The sequence below is a fragment of the Pangasianodon hypophthalmus genome, chromosome 21 (genome assembly GCF_027358585.1).
Source record: "Pangasianodon hypophthalmus isolate fPanHyp1 chromosome 21, fPanHyp1.pri, whole genome shotgun sequence".
NCBI lineage: Eukaryota > Metazoa > Chordata > Actinopteri > Siluriformes > Pangasiidae > Pangasianodon > Pangasianodon hypophthalmus.
Window position 1 is genome coordinate 1,060,729 of NC_069730.1, and position 23,961 is coordinate 1,084,689.

Consider the following 23,961-nt stretch of genomic DNA (forward strand, 5'->3'; position numbering starts at 1 on the left):
CATGCGTTGACGTGTGTGTGTGTGTGTGTGTGTGTGTGTGGAGGTGTTAGCATGGAGGAATCGCTGCACTACGGTTTGATATGAAGTCTCTTGACAGCTCGACTGTGACAGAAACACACCCGAGCAAAAAGCCCAAGCGAAGAGAGATCTAACCAGGTGTGTGTGTGTGTGTGTGTGTGTGTGTGTGTGTGTGTGAGTGAGAAATAATTCAGCACACGGGCAGGTAGATACCGTTTTGTGTTTCACCTGCCACAGTTTTTCCTCTCTATTTAAATCTTTACCACAAGTTTCTGTCACACCCCGTATTACATTTGTCTTGCGTTGCCACGGTAACGGCTTAACATTTTATAACGCATCTCTCAACTAGTCGTCTTAATTTGCTACAGCTCGAGGTTTCAGGATGACCTAGAGGACCGAGAAACCTTCAGACAGACTCCAGCAGCTCGGAAAAGAAAGCCCTTCAACTGACACGGGGACAACAGCCTGACCGAGAGAGAGACAGACACACACACACACACACACACACACACACACACACACACACACACTCTCTCTGACCACCCGCTCGAGTGCTCGTCTGTCCATGCTGGCACGAAGCGGGCACTGTCCATCTGGCCTGGTCCAGCGAGCTCACGCAGACGTGACCGATTTAGTTTGCCCTTCTGCCGTCTGGTGATGTTTTAATACAGACGGGATGAGTGTGTGTGTGTGTGTGTACAACAAAATAATATTTTTGGAACGTGGTGATTCCACAAATAAAAAGTTATTCACAGAGAGAGACAGAAAAAGGTGCCAATACTTTTAGCTGCATCAAGAAACCAAAAACTATGAATATGCAAATTAGAAACACCTCCTACTCTACATGCCCCACCCCCTCCTTTGGGAAATCAATGTTGCATGTTCTGGATTTGCATACTGCAACATGATTGGCTCGTGTATTTGTTACCGCAGTAACACTCAGTTACGCCGTAAATAATAAAATATTCACTGATGAACACTAGAACCGCCAAAAATGAAACTGTGAACACTGGACACTTTTCTGCGGCCTGAGCTGCGTAACCGAAGGAAGGGGCGGAGCCACGAGATGGCGCGGTGGCTTACATTTAGCTAATTTTGTTCTGGCGCAGTTTAATAATCTGACATCTGGTGTGTTAATTTCCATTTAGCACAAAATGTTTGACTTGAGAACTACAAAAAAATCACGCGCTACAGAAAGACACACCATGTGTGTGTGGTGTGTTTATAGTAAAATAATCAGTGACGGTGTGGTGTGATGAGTTACTGTTGATGATTTTCCTATAACTGCACGTCCCCAAGTGTTTCAGCGATTCACCAACAATTACAAATCATAATTACAATTTTTATTTTAATGGATGTCATGCTTTTTAATCCATTTATAGTTACACTTAATGTTTCTTCCTGTTTTCACGTACGTTATAGCAGCTATAAATGTTCTTTTTTCTAACACACACACACACACACACAAAACGCAGCTTGTCATGTTACTCTGTCCTGAAGACGTCAGAAAACTTAAACACTGGAGACTCCTTCCTTGAAAGTCTCTTTACAGAAAACTTCAAAGCATCAACGATTTTTTTAATCCATTTATCTGGAGCATCTGCTGAGTGAGCTGTTACCGTAGAAACGATATCACATCAGAACTAGAGCATTAATATAAACCTGCGCTACTGTCAGAGCTGCTGTTATAGAAAACTAATCAACACCTTCTGACCAATCAGAATGCAGAACTCAGCAGCACTCAAACTGAGTAATTTAGGATAAATGTTTAGGGAATTATCTCAATTTTTTTAAATAAAATGTAGCTCTCCGGCTCCCGTCCCTCAGTAAACAGTCAGCGCCTCTTTATCAGCACGTCTCTTTGTTTACTAAGCGTGATGGTCTAGCGGCTCGGCTCTGACACACCAGCGGGAGACGGCGAGAAAGACGACAAGCAATAAACACGCTGCCTCTTCACCGTCACAACAGGGTTCGGATCAAAATAAACACACAAAAGACACACGCGGCTAAGAGGCACACGGCGAAAGACAAGCGCATACACACACTCACACAGATGCGCCTCGTCTCCTCAGGCTGGGACGGAGCTCCCCGAGTGTGTGAGGCGTCCAGGGCCCAGTGAAGGTCACGACTCTGGAGTTCTCGCTCAGCTGAGCCGGGCACGTCCAACTCACGGCCACGTCTTCATCCTGACGAGCAGAAAATTACACAGCGTTCGTTTAACTGTTAAAAGAAATGAGGCTAATGTCACTAACAATCACTACTAATCACTACTAACACTAACTACACGTGCATCCCGCAGCCGTGTCTCGATTCTCAAACAGACTTGAAATTTAAACGACTCCTGATTTTTAACTTTAACCTCACACACACACACACACACACACACAGTGTGAAGTGTGTTTGAACAGAACCCTGGTGTGTTCTCCATCTCGGGGCGGTTCTTCAGGCAGGTGAGAACACAGTGATCACACTCTGAGCTTTCAGTGAACTGTAGTGAGGAAGCGATTCGACTCTGAATCGACTCACCTGCAAGAAGTGAATCAAACACACCTTCTTTGTGTTGCAGGGTGTTTTGGTTTTTTTTTTTTTTTCCTACAGTAGATGCAAGCTATTAAACTGAGCTAAAAGACAGAGCTTCTGAAATACCAAGTGTTCCGGAGAAAAGAGAAAATAATAATCTAGTTATTTATATTATTTATATATTATGTTCTCTGTGCTCCGGTAATTTTTGTGATCGACACTCGGTAATGGTTTGTTTACTATTTTTACGCTGCTGTGTTTCTGACCAACGAATGAGTTTTATGAGGATGTTTTCAGCCCTACATGCTGTTTTCGTTTGTTTTTTGTTTAATTATGCGCAGTGTGAAACTAAAAAAAAACAGCAAGCAAACCAAAGGGAATCAATCTCACTCTGATTCTCCGACTCACACACCCCGATTCTGACTCGAGAAAAAATAGACTACTAGTTGTAAAAGTGTCCTTAAAGATCACGTCCTGAACGTTCAAATTTATCTGTAGCATGATGTCGGATAAAATTATTAAAGATCAGCAGGTAGGCTGTAAAGTGAAGCGGTCCCAGGACAGAGCCCTGAGGTACGACTCGAGTAACTGAAGCAAAACAGGATTTTTACACGTCGTCATCAGTCGAGACGTGTTTGATGCGTCAGTTCTGCACTAGATGCTAAAGTAACTAACAAGTAACAGAAGCATATAGCAACCAGTTTAGCATGTACGCTACATGCTACATCACACAGAGGCATTTTCAATCTTATATCTATAAACATGAACAAAATGACAAAACAGTCGCAGCTCTCTTTCTTCCTCAGCGCGTAGTGTTTGTATGTTAGAAGATTTTCATGTTAGTTTCATAAATTTACTTATTTTTTTAATCACAGATTTATTTTGCTCATCTTTTGAGACGACTGCGTGACGACTTAGACACATCTTATTGCTTATTTTTTTCTGAATCGCCCCTTTCAACTGAAAATTCTCAAGGACGTGTAGGATAACAGAAGGTGAATCAGTAAATGGTGCACGATAAATGGATCAATCCCCCACACACTGCTCTCCATTACACCGGTTTCAGGTTGCGGAGCTTTAAATGGAGTGACATCGCTCCTCTAATTCCCCGTCTGCCGTCACTCCTGCTTTGTGTCCTGCGCTGGTGAAAACGCTATCATTCCTGACGCAAAAATAATTAATTCCTCCTTATCTGGAGAGGAGCTCTTCAAGCCCAATCCGCCTAACTGGCAACTCTTTATTCGCAGGTGGAACTGACACACACACACACACACACACTCTTTCTCTCTCTCTCACACACACAGAGAGAGAGAAAAGATTAATTGCATGTCTTAAGGGGATGACTGCTATTGGAGAACACCTGAAAGATCTCTGACGGAGGAGAGAGCGAGAGAGATAACATTGTCAGAGAGAACACAGCAGCTCCGCGATCGCGCCTGCAGAGGGCATTCGCCATTGATCCTGCTGTCTCCACTGCTTTCTCTTTTTCCTCTATTAAGACTGACACCGTGTTATCTTCATCGCTGAGCGCCTGAGCTCTGCCTCAGCTCCCAAAAGAGACGAGGAGGAGGAGAGGAAGAGAAGGAGGAACAACCTCACAGAAAAACAATACAGCTACACAACAAAAGCTGAGCAGGTTCAGGGACAGGAGTGTTTGTGCAAGGCAGAAGAAGGGATGAAGACACACAGGACTGTAGGGGTCACTCCGTCCTTTCAGCTACAAAACCGCAAAATAAACCACTGCGTGTGGTGCTGTTATAGTAAAATAATCAGTGACGCAGCGGTGCGATGAAGCTGAGTTCACGTTTCATTCCTAAAGGGTTTTATTCCTCTTATTCCACAAAATTTCACCAACAATTACATGTTTTTTATTTATTAAAGAACGACATGTTAGTTACAGGTTAGTTCTCAATGATCAAATCATCAGCTATAAACAGTCACTCCAACCCAAACTCTTTTTTCTCGTCACACAGTTTGTCATTTTACTGAAAAACTGCAAAAAGCGTAAACTCCACGCTCCTGAAGATGTCGGAAAAGTTAAAGTTACAGCTTTACCTCTGACACTGGAGACTCCTTCCATAAATGTTACTTTGAGAAAACATCACCATATCACCATATCAATGATTTAAAAAAAAAATCATCATCATATAAATGATCCTTTGAGCTGTTACTATAGAAACGATAACGTATTAGAACGAGCGCATTAATTAATATAAACCTGTGATTGGCAGCTGCACTACTGTCAGAGCTGCTGTTATAGAAAACTAATCACCACCTTCTGACCAATCACAATCCAGAATTATTATTTAATTGTTGATTCAGCGCCAGCTTAGTGTTCACCAAGGTTGGGTGATTTCTGTGATTTTTTTTGATAAAGGTTTGGTTACCATACTGTGGAGTATGTTTTTAGCCCCGCCCCTTCCTATAAGCCCCTGATTTTTTATTCGTTTAATTAGAGAGTGGAACATGAGGAGCACACGTATGATTACCTCCTTCATCATCATCCTCTTCCTCTTCCCACGGTTTATCCCCGCGTGTCCTGAAACCTCTCCAGCCCATGTCGTGCCGCGACGCTTCGTATCTGAATGTCTCCGAGCGGCGTCTTCGGCGTGTGTTAGAAAGTTCACTCTCACCTTTAACTGATGCTCGGATTCGGACGCAGGCAGCACGATCCGATTCTGCGAGTGGGAATGAAAGCGTGACGTGGAGGTGTGAATCTCGGGCTCGGGATATTCGAGGAGCAGTGAGGAGAACTGAGGAAGCGGCGGTTTCTGGGAGCAGAACCGAACCCGTAGATGAGGGTCAGGAGGAAACTCATGCTTCCTCTTCCTGGCCTGTAAGAGTCTCCTGTCTTCCTTCTGTTTAATGATCTGCTCTCTCAGACGCTTCTGTTCCTCCAAACACAGCCAGTACCACTCAGGTACACCTTCCTCCTTCTCATCATCATCATCATCATCATCATCAGGAAAGAAACACTCCATACGTTCCCACGGCAGCTGTGATTAAAAGCAGTGAAAAGGCGTAAAACTAGTGGTATGGTTATATGTTAAGGTTCAGGATATGCACTGAGATGAGAAGAGGCATTTACACTAGAGAGAGGATGACCCTGAGGAGTAAACGATAAATCCCTGAATCTTCAGTAGATGAGACGCTTCTGGTTGAGGTGTAGAGAAAGGCTGGGTCTGATAGCTCAGCGATTGATGGACTGATTAAGTGATTGATTGAGTGATTGATTGATTGAGGTGTGAATCTCTGAAAGAGCTCTGACAGCGCTTATTGATCCGAACCACACTGCTTTGTCTGAGCTAATCATCAAACGTAATGAACAGCTTTCTGAGAGGCGCCTCGACCTTGAGATCCGAGAGAGAGAGAGAGAGAGAGAGAGAGAGAGAGAGAGAGAGACCAACAGCTAAAAAGAGCAATCAAAAGAGAAAGAGCAGGGTGAAAGAGAGATGTTGTTCAGCTTATCAGCCAAGCGCTGAGTTCTCACTTTTCAAAGCCCAGTCACACTGACAAATAATTACACTGATTAAACAGTGAAAGAGAGAGGGATAGAAAAATAAAGAGAAAAGGACAGCAGTGTGGAGAAAGGAAGGAGGAGTGGGAGAAGATAGAGAGACAATTAGAGCGAAAGAAGAGAGGAAAAACAGTAGAAACAGAGACACAGATAGACTTAGAGTGAAAGGAAAGAGAGAAAGATAAAGAGAGAGACAGGCAGAGATACAGACTGAAAAACAGAGAGAAATAGAGAGGAAGAGAGACTTGGAAAGAAAAGAGAGGGAAAGAAGGGTATTGAGAGAGACAGACAGACAGACAGAGAAAGAGAAAGAAAGATTCAGGAATGACAAGAAAAAAGTGGAGATGGTAGAGAGAAAGAGAAAAGAGAATCGTACAAGGAGAGAGGAACTGAGATATATATAATATATGAAGAGAAAAACAGATGAGCGATTCAAAATCAGCCATCTGTCTGTCTCTCACTCACTTCCTCTCTCTCCCTCCTGTCTCTCTCTCTCTCTCTCGTCTTTCTCTCTCTCTCTCTCCCACCTGTCTCTGTCTCTCACTCTATCTCCCCCCTGTCTGTCTCTCACTCACTTCCTCTCTCTTCCACCTGTCTCTCTCTCTCTCTCTCTCTCATCTTTCTCTGTCTCTCTCTCCCACCTGTCTCTGTCTCTCACTCACTTCCTCTCTCTCCCACCTGTCTCTGTCTCTCACTCTATCTCTCCCACCTGTCTCTCTCTCTCTCTCTCTCTCTCTATCTCTCTCTCCCACCTGTCTCTCTCTCTCTCTCTCTCTCTCTCTCCCACCTGTGTCTGTCTCTTACTCTATCTCCCCCACCTGTCTGTCTCTCTCTCACTCTCTCTCTCGTCTTTCTCTGTCTCTCTCTCCCACCTGTCTGTCTCTCTCTCTCTCTCTCGCTCTCTCTCTCCCACCTGTCTCTGTCTCTCACTCTATCTCCCCCACCTGTCTGTCTCTCTCTCACTCTCTCTCTCGCTCTCTCTCTCCCACCTGTCTCCCTCTGTCTCTCTCTGGCCGGCTGAGGAGATGAGGAGTGAGAAGAGATGGGAAATCCTTCTTGACCTCCTGACCCTGCTTTTTGTCAGTCGGTGTTGGCTCTGGCGCGGCTCTGGCACACCACCCGGCCCTGGCGCTGACCCGATGGCTAGCGGCGCCGGGCATCCCCATGGCAACCGGCCGGAGCCGCGTGGTGCTAATGAATGGAGTGTTACGGGCCAGGACGGGGGCGTCACTCACATCACGAGGACAGACAGGAGAAATCTGATGGACAGATGATGGGGGAGGAAAAAAAAGAGATATTACATTTATATTTTATTTCTTTTTTTATAGTTTTTGGTAGAGAGTTTCTACAATCCGAAAATAACAAAATGATTCAATCTAAAATATAAAACACAGGTTTAATCTGTAAATTCTCAGACTTGTGTGTCAGCGTATTTGTAATCAGATGAAAATGCCAGACCATCCTGGGCCTGATGACCGCCATGCACGAAGGGGCGGGGCGATCCCGAATGCCTCTCTGTGATTGGACGCTCGGAAAGGTTGGGTAGCGAGGAAGAGGACGGACCTCACAGGAGCCAACAGGTGATTGGTGGATATTGCGTGGTTGGGGGTGGATGAGAGTTGGGGCTTTAGGTTGAGGTGGCGGTGGGATTTGGTCTGTACTGAGAGGCTCGTACACACACATATGAGGCTTTAGAGGAAAACACACACACACACACACACACACACACAGGTGTTTATAAGGACATGATGCAAATAAATGCAGGTAAAAAGAAAAAAATAAATCTATACATACATACATACATAGGGCTTCCTCATAGGGATACAGAAAACCTGTATTAATGTTCTACAAAACAAAATAGAAATGAAAATAGAATTTAAATGAATATTTATTTCAGATTAAAGAAGTGAAATTCAGTATAATTATTATAAACACTATTTATCTCCAGCTATCACTCCTGAGCGAGCAGAACTGATCTAACCACTAGAGGGCGGTGTAGTCTACAGTGTAGTCCACTAGCTCATGAATCCCCAATCAGAAATCACTACACACACACACACACACACACACACACACACACACACACACACACACACATACACACATACACACAGTGACAGGGTGGTGTGATGAAGCAGAGCTACTGTTACCACCTCAGTGCTGATTATTTTCCTATAACAGCACGTCCCCAAGTGTTTTATTCCTCTTATACCACAGCAACTGACCAAAAATTACAATCTAATGTTGTGGAACGTCGGTGAAATGTGTTAGTTCCTGTTCTCACTTACGTTATAGCAGCTATAAACAGTCGTTCCCTCACAAGCCTCTCTTTTTTCTCTTTCTCAAAAAAAGCGTAAACTCCTCTGTCCTGAAGATGTCAGAAAACGTAAAGTTCCAGCTTTACCTCTGACTGTTACAAAGCACTGACACTGGAGACTCCTTCCATAAATGTTAAATAAATAGATTTTATTTCCTTAAAGAAATCTTCACCATGTCAAAGATTTTTTAATCTGTTTATAATTAGTGAAGTGTTCGCTGTACACGTCCCTGTGAATGAGCCGTTACTATAGAAACGATAACGTATTAAAACGAGTGCACTGATATAAACCTGTGAACCTGTGACTTGCAGCATAGGATTTGTTTAATGTGTAAAATTAAGGAGAGGAAGACTTTAGCCTAACACACACACACACACATACACACACACACACACACACACGTTACCTGTGTGTAGAGTACACTCTGAGCTGTGGAGATGGACACTGGATGGAGCGCAGCTCGTTTTGGGCGTGTCTCTCGCAGGTCCAGGGGGCGCTGTGGAAGCTCGCTGACCCCTGCAGAATCGGAGCCGGCCTGCTGCTGAACAAACATATGCTGTCCTGGGAAAGCTGGCACTTTAGAGAGGAGGAGAGGAAAAAAAAGAGAGGAAGTGAAAGAGTGCAAGACATATTGCTGCGTTTCCGCTGATCTAATGTGACATCTCTACTTCTGTTAGCACCTCAGGAGCCGTGGTGTATTCCACAGGAGCTCGGGGCAAAGGGTCGAGAGAGAGAGAGAGAGAGAGACGGGTGGAGAGAGAGAGAGAGAGAGAGACGGGTGGAGAGAGAGAGAGAGAGAGAGAGAGAGAGAGAGATGGGTGGAGAGAGAGAGAGACAGAAAGCTATTGAGAGAGAGAGAGACAAGCAGAGACAGAGAGAAGGAGAGAGACAGATGAAACATGTCACATTTAGTAGTTATTACAGATATAGCATCATGTCTTATTTTAATTTCTCTTAAAATAAAATATTTTATAAACATTAACATTAGTATCCTGTGTTTCAATATGAAGATAAAAATCTCCAAAAAGAGAGAAAGAGCTCATCTATACTACCATTTACATTATAGATCATCCAGCATATACATTAATTATATTGTACACACACACACACACATATATATATATATATATATATATATATATATATATATATATATATATATATATATATATATATATATATATATATGAATGAGAGAGAGATTAATACAAATATTATATTTTTCAGTTTCTCTTATATAAATATCAATAGTAATAAAATAATTCTAAACTCTCTCTCTTTACATATATATATATATATACACACATACATACATATACACACACACACACACACGCATATATAGTGTTAGTATTAGTTATTATTGAGTATATAGTATATTTCAGTAATTTGTCCAATATAAATATATTCATATATTAGTGACCTGATGTTTCTAACAGATATATAAAATAAATAGAATAAGATAGAAATTAATAATGAGGTTATTTATCATTTGAATTTTTTTTAAATAAAAAAAATATATATATATAAACAAAAAACATGAAGATAAAATATTTATTGTCTATATAATTTCTTCTAAATCTGTTAAACCTCAGCATTAGTGTAGCCTCGTCTATAGATCCGGTAAGGAGTGCTGATAAGGAGAGAAAACGGGTTTACGTTAATATTTACACTATTTTTTAAATTCCTTCTAAATCTTTCCTGCTGAAGTTTTACTAACAATCTGCCAACAAAACAGTGGAGTTTTAAAACCTAAAGAAGAAACCAGTGAAAAACTATAACTAAGGTCCTAGTGATCATTTCTTTTTACACAACATTTACAAAGAGCTTCAACAAAACTCACAGTGTGTATCACGAGGTCAATATCTCACAATATCTCACAGTATCTCACAATATCTCACAATATCTCACAGTATCTCACAGTATCTCACAGTATCTCACAGTATCTCATAATATCTCACAGTATCTCACAATATCTCACAATATCTCACATTGCCCCAGCTCTAATCTACAGTAAATATTATATACATAGATAAATATTGATGTTCTATTTTATTAATGTATAGATATATATTTATTTTCTCCTAAACTAAATCGGTCTTCTCTCATCCTATATAAATATCAGCGTTAGTGAGCGAGCTGTGTCTCGTGCGTCCGTAAAGGACAAACTCTCGGATGGACGAGCACGCTGGGCAGCAGATGGTCAGCACGTTTACAGGAAACGGAGCAGCGTGTGCATGTGTGTGTGTTAGACTAACATAACACACCCCTGGACTGTCCGAGCACTGTAGAGACCTGTGTGTGTGTGTGTGTGTGGAGCCTTACATAGGCCTAGTACAATTAATAATCACTTCAGTAAACAGGATCAGTGTTATTATTATTATTATTATTATTGTTTTTATCACTTCTTAATTTTCGTTGACGTGTATGTGTGTGTATATACATATATATACACACACACACACACACACACACAAACACACACACATATATATATATATATATAAACACACACACACACACACACACACACACACTGCAGCACTTTAGGAGTAAATTGACCCGAGAGATTTTCATGAACTCGGCATTTAAGAGGGAGACTAAATACCTTTTTTTCACTTATTAATTAATTAATTCAGTTCTTGCTCATTTTTAAATTTTATTTATTTATTTATTTTAAACTATCTTACTGTTTGTTTGTTTTTTTACACAGACACACACATAATAGATGTATTCTATATAAGGCATAATAATAATAATAATAATAATAATAATAGATATCCATTAGATACTATAATAGATGTATGTATTTATTTTTTTTATTTTATTTATGTTTTTATTTTTACATCACTTCGTGTGTTCAAATTTGTACAACAGTTCCACTGGAACATTTAACAGGACAACACATTGAAAACACTGCCAGTAAAGCGCTTATCGCTTTGTGTTTTCAGTTTTTAACCTGTGGTTTTGTATTCGTCGTTGCATTTATATCTGTTTAAAGGTGTGAAAATAATTGTTTGGATATCTTTATACATGTTCTTTACTGATCACTCATGGTGGATAATGTTATTATTATGATGTTAATAATAGTGTCAGGTGAAACGTTGATATTCTTCAGCTACTCTGTGCAGGTGTAACCCCACCCCTTCGGTAACCCCACCCCTTCAATAGCCACACCCCTTCGGTAGCCCCGCCCCTTCACACCGTGTGTTCACTTATCCTGTTCTAATCTCACCTGTTGAGATTCTCCCCAAGTCAGGCTGCACAGGAAAAGGCCTAGAAGACTACACACACACACACACACACACACACACACACACACACACACACACACACACACACACTTAAAAACTGTAACGGTTTGCAGCACACACAGCTTTTCATTTCGTCAGAAAGGTGTTGATTCATTTTCTATAACAGCAGCTCACAGAGTAGTGCTTTTATATTAACGCACTCATTCTAATACGTTATCATGTCTGTAGTAACAGTTCATTCACAGGGACGTGTACATCACACACTCCACATACACAGATTAAAAAATCTTTAAAAAGATGTTTATTTAACATTTATGGAAGGAGTCTCCAGTGTCAGAGCTTTGTAACAGTCAGAGGTGACGCTGCAAGTTTTCAGGACAGAAAGTTTATGGAGTTTACGCTTTGAGGTTTCTCAGTAACGTCACAGGCTACTTTTTTTTTTTGAGAGAGAAATAAACAACTGTTTACAGCTGCTATAACGTAAGCGAGAACAGGAACTAACTTGGTTCACGAAAATTCCACAACATTAAATGCAACTATAAACTGACAAAAAGTACTGTGTGTTGTTCTTTAGTAAATAAATTGTTAATGTTTTCAAATTGCTGTGGTTTAAGAGGAATAAAACACTCGGGGATGTGCTGTTATAGGAAATTCATCAACTTTGGGGTGGTAATAATAACAACTCACAATGATAATCAGTAATAATCACAGCACCCTGTCTCACACACACACACACACACACACTCTCTCTCTCTCACACAAGAAATCATTATTCTGCTCGTAGTTTACACACATATAGCAGATGAGCAGGATGTTTAACTGCATTGAACTGTGTGTGTGTGTGTTAGTTACACAGATACTGTCTATAAATCATGCTCTGTAAGCCTTTCAGAACAAAAAGGAATATTTTCCATTAAAGGTTTTCCAGTATTTAGTTTTAAAAAAGCTAAACTCCAGCAGTTTGTGTTAAACCCTTTCATCAACATATAGACATAAAAAATGTGATCTTCACTGCTGTGATCTCTAAAAGCACAAGAATGATGATTATCCCTAATTCTCCTACTTAGTCGCGTACTCTTATGAATCCTGCTACTTATGACAGATTCGAGAGCTTAACCTCTGTGCATGTTAAGCTCCTGAACGCGTTTCGCTCGTGACGTCAGCACGCAGGAGAGAAAAGCAAAGCAATTCCATCAAGCCTCACACTGAGAATGTGATGATAACAATCCCCTAATCCTTTCAAATGAAAACGAAACCTCTCTAATTTCACCTTTATCCTCTTAAATATCCATCTCGGTTAACAAATTAACCTTTTTTCACCGTCGCACGCTCGCGCAAATTGGGCCACGTCCAGCTTCCTACCTGCCGTTAATTACCCTGATGCTATCGGGCCTAATCTACATTCTGGAGCGGAATTGATTTCTCCCCCTCCCTCGGTTTCGGCGCGAATGAGGCTCGATCCGAGTCGGAGAGTCAATTGGCGGCTCTGTGCGGCCGACTGTGGAGGAGAAACGGCGGCGTTATTGTGTGCTTAATCAGTTCGCCACTCGAAAAGGTCACTTCCAGCCACCCGGTAGGATTTAATTAAAAGAGCGGCACAATGGCCGGGGCTGCTTGTCTGAATTTGATAACCGCACGAACGACCCTTCAATGGCTAATCCTGCATTTGGAGGGGAAAAGGAGTGTGTGTGTGTGTGTGTGTGTGTGTGTGTGTGTCTGTGTGTGTGTGTGTGAGAGAGAGAGAGAGGAGAAAAGACAGTAGCAGAAAAGAGGGAGGTAAAGAAAGCGAGAGAGAATGAGGGATGAGTGTGAGAGGCTCTCCGGGGCTGGGGCCAGGTGTGGATTGCGCCGATTTCAATAAGGAAGGCAATTAAAGGAACAATAGGAGGATGTTTCATTAGAGTCAAGGCGTCGCGCTCTTGGAGCTGGAGACACACACAGAGTGGGCCATCTCTCTCTCTCTCTCTCTCTCTCTCTCTCTCTCTCTCTCTCTCTCTCTCTCTCTCTCTCACACACACACACACACACACACACAGTGACACAGACACAGTGAGAATGAGGACTGAGCCAAAGCCAAAAAGCTCCAAATGTTCGCACACACACCAGAGAGAGAACACCATAACACGGCTCCTGTTATATGCACGTACTGTGTGTGTGTGTGTGTGTGTGCGCATTTATTCTGCTTATAGTCAGCTCCAAAATTATTGGCACCCTTAATCAACTAAACACGCATGAGTGTCAGGATGCTCTTTAATATTAATAATATTTTTGGAAACATGTAATTTTGATGGTAATTTTTTTTTCTTCAAAACATTAGTTTTAAAATGAATGCCAGTGAGTTAATAGGTGGTGCAGTCTCACTGGGAGAGAAACACTCTGAGGACTGAGCAGGACCTCCCCATTTAAAAAATATAAATTTTTTATGGATTTATTTAAAATATTCTTCTGCGGAGCCAAAATTTTTTGCTAGATTATTAGAGAGAAACATAATATTTAAAATAAATGACTGAATGTTTTTTTTTTTTTTTTTTTAAATTATCCACTCATCTCTTGAAAGGTGCCAATATTTCTGAAATTTCTGGAACTGTATCTTCAGCTTGTAAGATACACAATGCAGTGACTGTGGAATGAAAAGTTATGAGCACACGACTGCATCAGCTCAGCTTCACTGAATTAAAAAGCTGTGTGTGTGTGTGTGTGTGTGTGTGTGTGTGCGCACATACACAGAGCAGCTTGAACCACAATTAACAAAGCTAATGAGATCTCTCACTGTTCCGCATTTCAATCGGGCCAAAATGTTGGATGCAGTTGTAAAATGAAGTTCAGAATGATGGGCAGGATTAATATTTAAACACCTTGCTTTATGGAAGATATCACACACACACACACACACACACACACACACACACACTCTTACACCCTGCAGATGGGACCCTGCATGTACGATTAGTGTGTGATTGCATGATAATGGTATGATAATCGTGATTAATCAGATGGAAGTTTCCGGAGGGCGTTTTGTAACCTGCATGCTAAACGCAGACTCGCGCTAAACAGAGAAAATTACCCATCATGCCACAGGGCGGCCAGCGAGGAGCAGACTGCAGGGCAGGGGGTTCTCTCTCTCTCTCTCTCTCCCTCTCTCTCTCTCTCAGACTGACAGGCACAGAGAACCACAGAAAAGGCGTGGCCTCTGCACCAATTCATCTCAGAGAAGAAGGCGTGGCCTGTGTGCCAATTACTCTCAGTGAAGAAGGCGTGGCCTGTGTGCCAATTAGTCTCAGTGAAGGAGGCGTGGCCTGTGTACCAATTAGTCTCAGTGAAGGAGGTGTGGCATGTGTACCAATTAGTCTCAGTGAAGGAGGCGTGGCCTGTGTACCAATTAGTCTCAGTGAAGGAGGCGTGGCCTCTGCACCAATTCATCTCAGAGAAGAAGGCGTGGCCTGTGTGCCAATTACTCTCAGTGAAGGAGGTGTGGCATGTGTACCAATTAGTCTCAGTGAAGGAGGCGTGGCCTGTGTACCAATTAGTCTCAGTGAAGGAGGCGTGGCCTGTGTACCAATTAGTCTCAGTGAAGAAGGTGTGGCCTGTGTACCAATTAGTCTCAGTGAAGGAGGTGTGGCATGTGTACCAATTAGTCTCAGTGAAGGAGGTGTGGCCTGTGTACCAATTAGTCTCAGTGAAGGAGGCGTGGCCTGTGTACCAATTAGTCTCAGTGAAGGAGGCATGGCCTATGTGCCAATTACTCTCAGTGAAGGAGGTGTGGCCTGTGTACCAATTACTCTCAGTGAAGGAGGCGTGGCCTATGTGCCAATTAGTCTCAGTGAAGGAGGCGTGGCCTGTGTGCCAATTAGTCCCAGTGAAGAAGGTGTGGCCTGTGTACCAATTAGTCTCAGTGAAGGAGGCGTGGCCTGTGTGCCAATTACTCTCAGTGAAGGAGGCGTGGCCTGTGTACCAATTACTCTCAGTGAAGGAGGCGTGGCCTGTGTGCCAATTAGTCTCAGTGAAGGAGGCGTGGCCTATGTGCCAATTACTCTCAGTGAAGGAGGTGTGGCCTGTGTACCAATTACTCTCAGTGAAGGAGGCGTGGCCTGTGTACCAATTACTCTCAGTGAAGGAGGCGTGGCCTGTGTGCCAATTAGTCTCAGTGAAGGAGGCGTGGCCTATGTGCCAATTACTCTCAGTGAAGGAGGTGTGGCCTGTGTACCAATTAGTCTCAGTGAAGGAGGCGTGGCATGTGTACCAATTACTCTCAGTGAAGGAGGTGTGGCCTGTGTGCCAATTAGTCTCAGTGAAGGAGGCGTGGCCTATGTGCCAATTAGTCTCAGTGAAGGAGGCGTGGCCTGTGTACCAATTAGTCTCAGTGAAGGAGGCGTGGCCTGTGTACCAATTAGTCTCAGTGAAGGAGGCGTGGCCTGTGTGCCAATTACTCTCAGTGAAGGAGGTGTGGCCTGTGTACCAATTAGTCTCAGTGAAGGAGGTGTGGCCTGTGTACCAATTAGTCTCAGTGAAGGAGGCGTGGCCTGTGTACCAATTAGTCTCAGTGAAGGAGGCGTGGCCTATGTGCCAATTACTCTCAGTGAAGGAGGTGTGGCCTGTGTACCAATTAGTCTCAGTGAAGGAGGTGTGGCCTGTGTACCAATTAGTCTCAGTGAAGGAGGCGTGGCCTGTGTACCAATTAGTCTCAATGAAGGAGGCGTGGCCTCTGTGTCAGTGAAGTGCCACTAAAGAACATTTGACATATGAACTCTTCCTGTTAGTCTCAGTGAAGAGGGCGTGGCGACTGTGAAAGAGGCGTGGCCTTTGCTTGTCAGTGCCCATGAAAGAGGCGTGGTCAATTAAGGGGCGTGGCTTCTGCAGTACCAGTACTGAACTGTAGGCTGCATTAAGTGCATCCTTCCTACACCGAATCATTAGTCACATATCGAGATGTGTATTCATCTAGGACACACAGACACACACCCCTAACAATTTTATCTCAATTTTATCTCATATATATATATATATATATATATATATATATATATATACACTTGTCGGCTAAAACACAATACACTTCATCTGTCAAATTCTCTGACAATCCGGTATAAAGACATGAGTTTTCTAAGAAGTAGTAATGGAAAATTATACATTCTGCCATATCTGGATTCAGATTCTTCATTAATACAATAGATCTAAAGTAACGCTATAGACAGCACAAGCAGAAGCGTACTAAGTGAGGGCTGTTAGTATCTAGGAGATAAACGCAGTGTGTTAGGAATATTCATATGAATTAAACACGTGACGAGCAAAGCATACAGCGTGTGAATGGAATGTTCAGGTTTTCACAATGTGGATTTCAGCTTTTAAAGAACAAAATTTGAATAAATGATCATCAAAGCAACATTTTGTATTTTAGATAAGTGATGTAATAAAAACAGTCATGTACTCGGACATTTTGACCTTAAGAGTATAAGCGCGTGTAAAAGGAAGTGTTCGTGACCTGTATCCTCCTTTTGCAGCGCCCTTGACGTCTCTACAAAGCATCGCTCGTCCTGCTGTGGATCCCTCGAGTCTCTGCGTGAGGAGCAGCTGCTCGCTATGTGTGTGTGTGTGTGTGTGTGTGTGTGTGTGTGTGTGTGTTTTCTACAGCTATTAACCACCAGTGTCCTGGCTAAACATGGTGTCTAAGTCTGTAAACACTGATAGGCCTCGCTTCACAACTGGAACTGTTTGATATGAGCTTTATTCACTTATGCGTACTGCGTTTGCAGGCAGGAGGGGTTTAGCATAACGACAAGTCACAGGTTTAAAACTCCAATGTGGACGCCGGCACAGAAAACATCAACATTTCTACTTTTCCCTGCCATGGATTACATTTACAGCATGAAATACGTCTCCGCTCCTGCTCTCAGACATGTTAAACCATCAGCACTCGCCTGCTGGACGCACCAACAGTCCGAGTTTCACAGCTTAATAACGCCACAATTTAAGGTCACAGGGCAAATCTCTTTTAAAACCTTTGTGAATTTTTATTTTTTTACAAGTTTAGATTCTGGAATATGGAAACAGCTAAATAAATACCAGCATTTCCACACACCAAATGTTTTCCTCTTTGTCTTTTCTGAAATTTTTAACTAAATATTACAAGGACATATGAAATAATCTGCATACGAGTTTTACAGCTTAATATAAACATGTTCTGATTCACAGCACTTCACGACCCTCATTCGTGGTAAAGCCAGAGGTTTATAGAGCAAGGTCAGACTTACTGTGTAAACTCTCGGAGAAACCATCGTGGCTCTTCTGCTGGACGTGCTCACAACCCACTCGAGGTTTACGGCTTAATATCATATCACGGTTCAAGGTCAAATGAAAATCGACGCTAAATCAGTTCATGCAGCACAAATGAACAGATCTGATATAAATTAACCTCATTTTCCAGAACTCCTCATGCCGTATATACGTTTGGGGAGAAGTCAGGTGATTAAATGCTGGTGATTTAAAACTCAGAGTTTCAATGCTCAAATATTTTCCTGAAGTCTTGAATAACGTCAGACAGAGCACTCGTTCTGACTGATTTTTTTTTTAAGCAATGTAGTACTGTGATAATATTGTACACCACGCTAAAATATTAGCCATACATCTCTACAGGTCTGTGTGAGTGATCTGCCATCAGCACAAACTCTTACATCTTTATAAATACATCATATTATTTATATTAACACACAGAGTCAGCAGCTATATATGTGATGACTCAAGCAGTAATAGAAAGGGGGTCGGTTCTGCTTTCCTGCCTGTCTGTGTGCATTAGGGTTGTGATCACAGATTAGCCATGAAATCAGAGAGAGAGAGAGAGAGAGAGAGAGAGAGAGAGAGACAGAGAGAGAGAGAGAGGGAGGCCATAACCGATTGATTTTTTTTTTACATTTTGTATGCCCGAGCATTAAAAAACGATCACTTTGAGGTTTTTGAGCTTGGGTGTGCGCTGATAATCAGTTATACAGTTTATCCTGATTGTGCACACTGAATATTGTGATTTATACCACAGCACTGCTGAATTCTGGACTGTGATTGGTCAGAAGGTGTTGATTAATTTTCTATAACAGCAGCTCTGACAGTGGTGCAGCTGCAAATCGCAGGTTTATATTAATGCGCTCGTTCTAATACGTTATCGTTTCTATAGTAACAGCTCATTCACAGGGACGTGTACAGCAGACGCTCCACATCAATTAATTAAAAAATTTATGGAAGGAGTCTCCAGTGTCAGAGCTTTGTAACAGTCAGAGGTAAAGCTATGACTAAGTTTTGAGTTCTCCACGACAGAGGAGTTTACGCTTCGTGGTTTTTCAGTAACATGACAAGTTGCGTTTTTAATTTTTATCTTATTAACTTCAAGAGAGAAAAAAAGAGTGGCTCATGAGGGAATGACTGTTTATAGCTGCTATAACATAAGTGAGAACAGGAACTAATATTAAATGTATGATGCGTCATTCTTTAATCATTCAAAAAAACAAAAAAGGCGCTCTTTGACTGTTTAGTCATCATTTTGTTGTTTTCAGCTCTGAGCTTCACCTTTTATGGAATTTTGTGGGCGTGGCTAAATGTAAATCCATGAATATGCTTTGTAATTTTTAGCTGATTGGCATTTATCAACATACACACGTGAACACAAAGAAAATCAGCAAAACTCGTAAAACCGTATACTGGAATATTTTTTTAAAAAACGCGGCCCAGTGATACTTTATTAATCATCATCATGACAATATCAGTTCACCTAAAAATGCATTAAATTAGAAACCCCGAGGGTGGGAAATACCTAAAATGGTACAAATACAGGGAGAGTAAATTTCCAAAAAAGAGGTGTATAACATCATGAATACACTTATAGTCCAAATTTGAAAAATATAATATAAAATCCTCACCTAATTCTAACATTAATGGTAATCAAATATCTGTTTGTGCTTTTTCTCCTTTCTTTTAATCACATCATTAAATAATCTCACAATCACCTGAGCTGATGATCAACATCAGGAGATAAATAAAGCCTGTACAGGAGACTGAACACAGACTGAACACAATATTTACAATAGCAAAGACGGCGATAAATTAGGAGATTAAATTTATGAGCTCACAACTCCTAAAATGAGTTATTACACTCATCTCTGCCATCATGCAGCGTTTCTCTACCGGTTCCATCCTTCCCCCAGGCTGCTTCTTTCACTCGATTGTTCTGCACTTGTTAAATGCCTTTTCTCACACGTTCACCTGAGTTTAATTCCCACTGTAATCTGCAGTCTCCAGCCATCTGCTCAGGAACCGAAAGGCCAATATGCTAAATCCCAAACTAAACACCGAGCTAATTTCATATGATTGGCTCCGAGTGGACGAGTGCCAAGTTATTCAGCATAATCCGAATATCAACACGGCTAAAGGAGAGGAACAGAGTGTGGATGGCAAACACTCTCCTGAGCAAACACGCCACACAATGACATCACAGCAGGAGATGAGCTTCTACAAAAATACTGCGTTTAAAACAACAAAAAAAAGAAAAAGTCATCTGGTTTTATTTCTGGAGTTTATAAAGACAAAAAACTAATCCTGGGATTTCTGATCAATTTAAATCTGTTCATGAAGCTGGATATTTATGATGATTCACTGATGCACTGATTCAGAACAATGTGAAGGAGGCGTGGCCTGTGCACCCCTGAGCCTGTTAGTTACAGTGAAGGAAGCGTGGCCTCTGCGCCCGAAAGTTACAGTGAAGGAGGCGTGGCCTCTGCGCTCGAAAGTTACAGTGAAGGAGGCGTGGCCTCTGTGCCCGAAAGTTACAGTGAAGGAGGCGTGGCCTCTGCGCTCGAAAGTTACAGTGAAGGAGGCGTGGCCTCTGTGCCCGAAAGTTACAGTGAAGGAGGCGTGGCCTCTGTGCCCGAAAGTTACAGTGAAGGAGGCGTGGCCTCTGACCCTTCTAATAAGAGTTAAGCAGAATACATTTCCTTACATAAATGTGTCCTAAAATGTTTTTAAATAAAATATATATATTTTCTTTTTATACTTCCACAGAAACCCCAGTAGATACGACTACTACATTTATAATATGAATAAATCAGACAATTACATTTTAACATTTTTACTTCATTACCTGTGTACCGATGTTACGTCCATGTCCCTCTCCTGCAGGATTCTCCACCTCCTTCACTCGGCTCCGCTGTGCATCTGTCAGTCAAAAGCATGTGGGAATCAGAATACACACAACACTGCATCAGTGAGCAAACACACACAAACACAAACACACACACACACACACAGAGCGTTTTGAGGTAAAATACAGTCACGGTGGTCTACCTCAGGTCAGGCAAACATCTGCTTTGAAACCATGAATATTTCATGTTATCCCGAGGAGATGCTCTGGGTGTTACGCTGCGAGTGTGTAAATCCCACCGCCTCACTGCAGGCAGGTGGCACCATCTATCAAACGGCCCGATGCTGACGAACACAGCGAAACGCTGAGAGAGAACAATATGGCTGCTTTCAGCCTGGATATAATCATCTCTTATAACTTGGTAACTTCTATTTTAACTGCTGTTACATGACTACAGCATCAGTGCATCACTGTTCATACAATGACACCCAGTTCAACTGCTCAGTCTTTTTAAGATCTCTGGATCCTGTATAAACTGAGCAATATAGAAATACTGCAAGTGTAATACCTGTTGCATAAGTATTCACCCCCCTTGAACTTATCCACACTTTGTAGTCTTTCAAGCTGGAACTGAAATGTGAAGTGGAGGGAAAGGGAGCTCATTTAGCCACGACTTGAGATGATTCAATTTGATTACAATTCGATTCAATTCATAGATTCAATGTCTACATTTACATGCACATCAATATTCTGATATTAATCAGAATTTGGCAATATTCTAATTATTATTGAGTCATGCATGTAAAACGCCACAATCCGATCGCCCGATTCAGATTGAGACAATATTCTGATTCCCCAAATTCCCAGCCTGGAATATGCCTGTTTTAATCGGAAATTTGTTGCATGTAAACACCTTATTCAGAAAAATCCACTGAAAGGAGATATACGCGCGTGCTCAGTCCGAGAGGAATTGTGGGTAATTACAGATGCTTAGCTGTAGGCTAGATATTTAGAAATGGCAACTCAGGCATAATTACAACAACCACGTATACAGGAATATTCTGATTCCTGTACACATATAAACATCGTATTCGGAATAACGGCTGCAACCCGGACATAGACCTTAAACGGGATTTGATGTGCATGTAAACGTAGTAACTGACTGATTTGATTCAAAGAATCAATTCAGTGGAAGGTCAAATTCTGCCACAAATTGAAACGATTCAATATACAAGGGTGTAGTTTTTGTTTTAGAAGTACTATACACTGTAGAAACTAGTATGAATCTTTTATTCATCCCACTATTTGACAAGTCAAATTTTTTTATATGAAAAAAAAAGATGTTTGTACAAGTGCTGATATACATAAAAACACCATCTGCACATAATAATGGACATTAATTTCTATTCAAACATAAAATACACAAAATCTCTGCGTATAATGTTCTCTCTTAGCCACAAAAAAATTAAATATGTTTAATATACATAGCAGGAAAAATACATTTATAAATATTTGTATAAGCGACATCCCTGCAGTCTGTCTGCTGGCATCCAGATCAGCCTTGAAGTCACATAAATCTGTATCAGTTAATAATGAGCTGAGAAATAAAGCAGCACAGATGTTGATTTTGATGCTACAGGCTTAGTTTAGACCGATTTGGACGTTCATGGGGTGATGAGTGACATCACAGGTCATAAAATGTGCAGTTTAATTTGTCAAAAACCCGCAGCAGCACAAACAGAAAAGCTTTTAATCATTTTTCTGCTCGTGCGGCGTGCTGACTTCACGGCTCGCTGATATACACATCAAACAGCGTACAGTGATTCGTGTGAAGAACCCACGCTGCCTCAATCGGCTGCGAATCAGCAATTATTCTCCTTCACACTAGGTGTCGATGTTAATTTCGACATCGGGAGAAGCCTCTGATCAGCATCCGAATAAGCTGTCACATGAGGTCTTGACTCCTGACAAAAATGAAATTGCATTTGTAATTTTGACTGAAATGTCAATTTCGCCGTTGCCATGAGAATGAGCCGTGCGGAACGGAGCTGTGGGGAATTAACACAACCTGGAGGGCGCGAGGAACCTTACCGAGAGCTTCTACAGCATTCTTCCTGACGTCACTGGAGTATAAGCGTATCACGGTGGCCGTTGTCTCTGTTTTCTGGCATTCATCACTCTCCTGCTCTCCAAACGAATCCTCCTGTTAGACATCAAAACACAAATCATCAACGATTACAAGCTGATGGATAATCAATAACGACACTCTTGAAGACATTTTAACAACAATAAGTAAAAGATGTAATGGCAGGGCTGAATTACTTGCATACAACAAATAATATCTTTACAACTGCCTTTGTATTTTCACCATGAAATTACTAGCTTCATGTAATCGCTAATTTAATTCAACAAAACAATTCGATGCAAGCTTGAGAATTCAATTTGATTAACTGCTTTTAATTGAAATAAAAGATTCAATGATTGTTTCATTCAGTAAAACCTAAAATTCTGCCAAAACTTAAGAAGATTCCATTCGATTATGAATCGATTCACTGAATCGATTCAAATTAACCTAAAATTTTAACCACAACTTGAGACAACTCAGTGTTTATTTCTATTCAATTCAATGAATAGATTCAGTGCGTGATTTGATTCAATGAATATTTCAGTAGAAACTCAACTTTTGCCATGACTTCAGACAATTCATATTGATTTGATTACCATTCAATTTAACAAATAGATTCAGTGATTGATTTAAGTCAAGGATTCGCTTCAGTACAACCTAAAATTTTGCCACAATTTGAGGTGATTCTATTTCATTACAATTCAATTCAACAGATAGTTTCAGTGATTTTGATTCAATTCAATGAAGCAACTGAATGGAAGCTCAAATTTTGGCATGACTTGAGACTCAATTTGTAATTTGTTTTGGAAAATGATTAATAAATCCTAGAATCTATAAATTCAGTGCCTTTTGATTAGATTCATGGTTCAATAAGGAAATATTTACACCAAATACACAAATGTGTGTAATGTCAAGGAAACACCTTATTGGAATACAGTAGTCAGGATTTAGTTCATTTTCACATTTACAAATAGCTTAAAAATGAGAATTACAGAACATTATATTACTCAATTATTATAGTAATCCCAATTTTATACAGTTAAGTGACCATGTTGAGTTTAATGCATTTTTACAGCCCTGTGTTTGTCTCT

At 41.2% G+C, this 23,961-nt stretch overlaps 1 protein-coding gene across 1 annotated transcript in view; it reads right to left on the reverse strand.

Annotated features, from left to right (window-relative positions):
• rbm33b (RNA binding motif protein 33b) overlaps positions 1 to 23,961 on the reverse strand; it is a 32,261-nt gene that overhangs the window by 3,570 nt on the left and 4,730 nt on the right. The window contains exons 5-12 of the mRNA XM_053227747.1: positions 22,837 to 22,948; positions 20,746 to 20,819; positions 11,609 to 11,657; positions 8,780 to 8,949; positions 7,514 to 7,744; positions 7,045 to 7,314; positions 5,028 to 5,534; positions 2,068 to 2,204 (exon numbers count right to left, since the gene is read on the reverse strand). Of these exons, the coding sequence (XP_053083722.1) occupies positions 2,068 to 2,204; positions 5,028 to 5,534; positions 7,045 to 7,314; positions 7,514 to 7,744; positions 8,780 to 8,949; positions 11,609 to 11,657; positions 20,746 to 20,819; positions 22,837 to 22,948 (1,550 nt within the window). The remainder of the gene's footprint in view (positions 1 to 2,067; positions 2,205 to 5,027; positions 5,535 to 7,044; positions 7,315 to 7,513; positions 7,745 to 8,779; positions 8,950 to 11,608; positions 11,658 to 20,745; positions 20,820 to 22,836; positions 22,949 to 23,961) is intronic.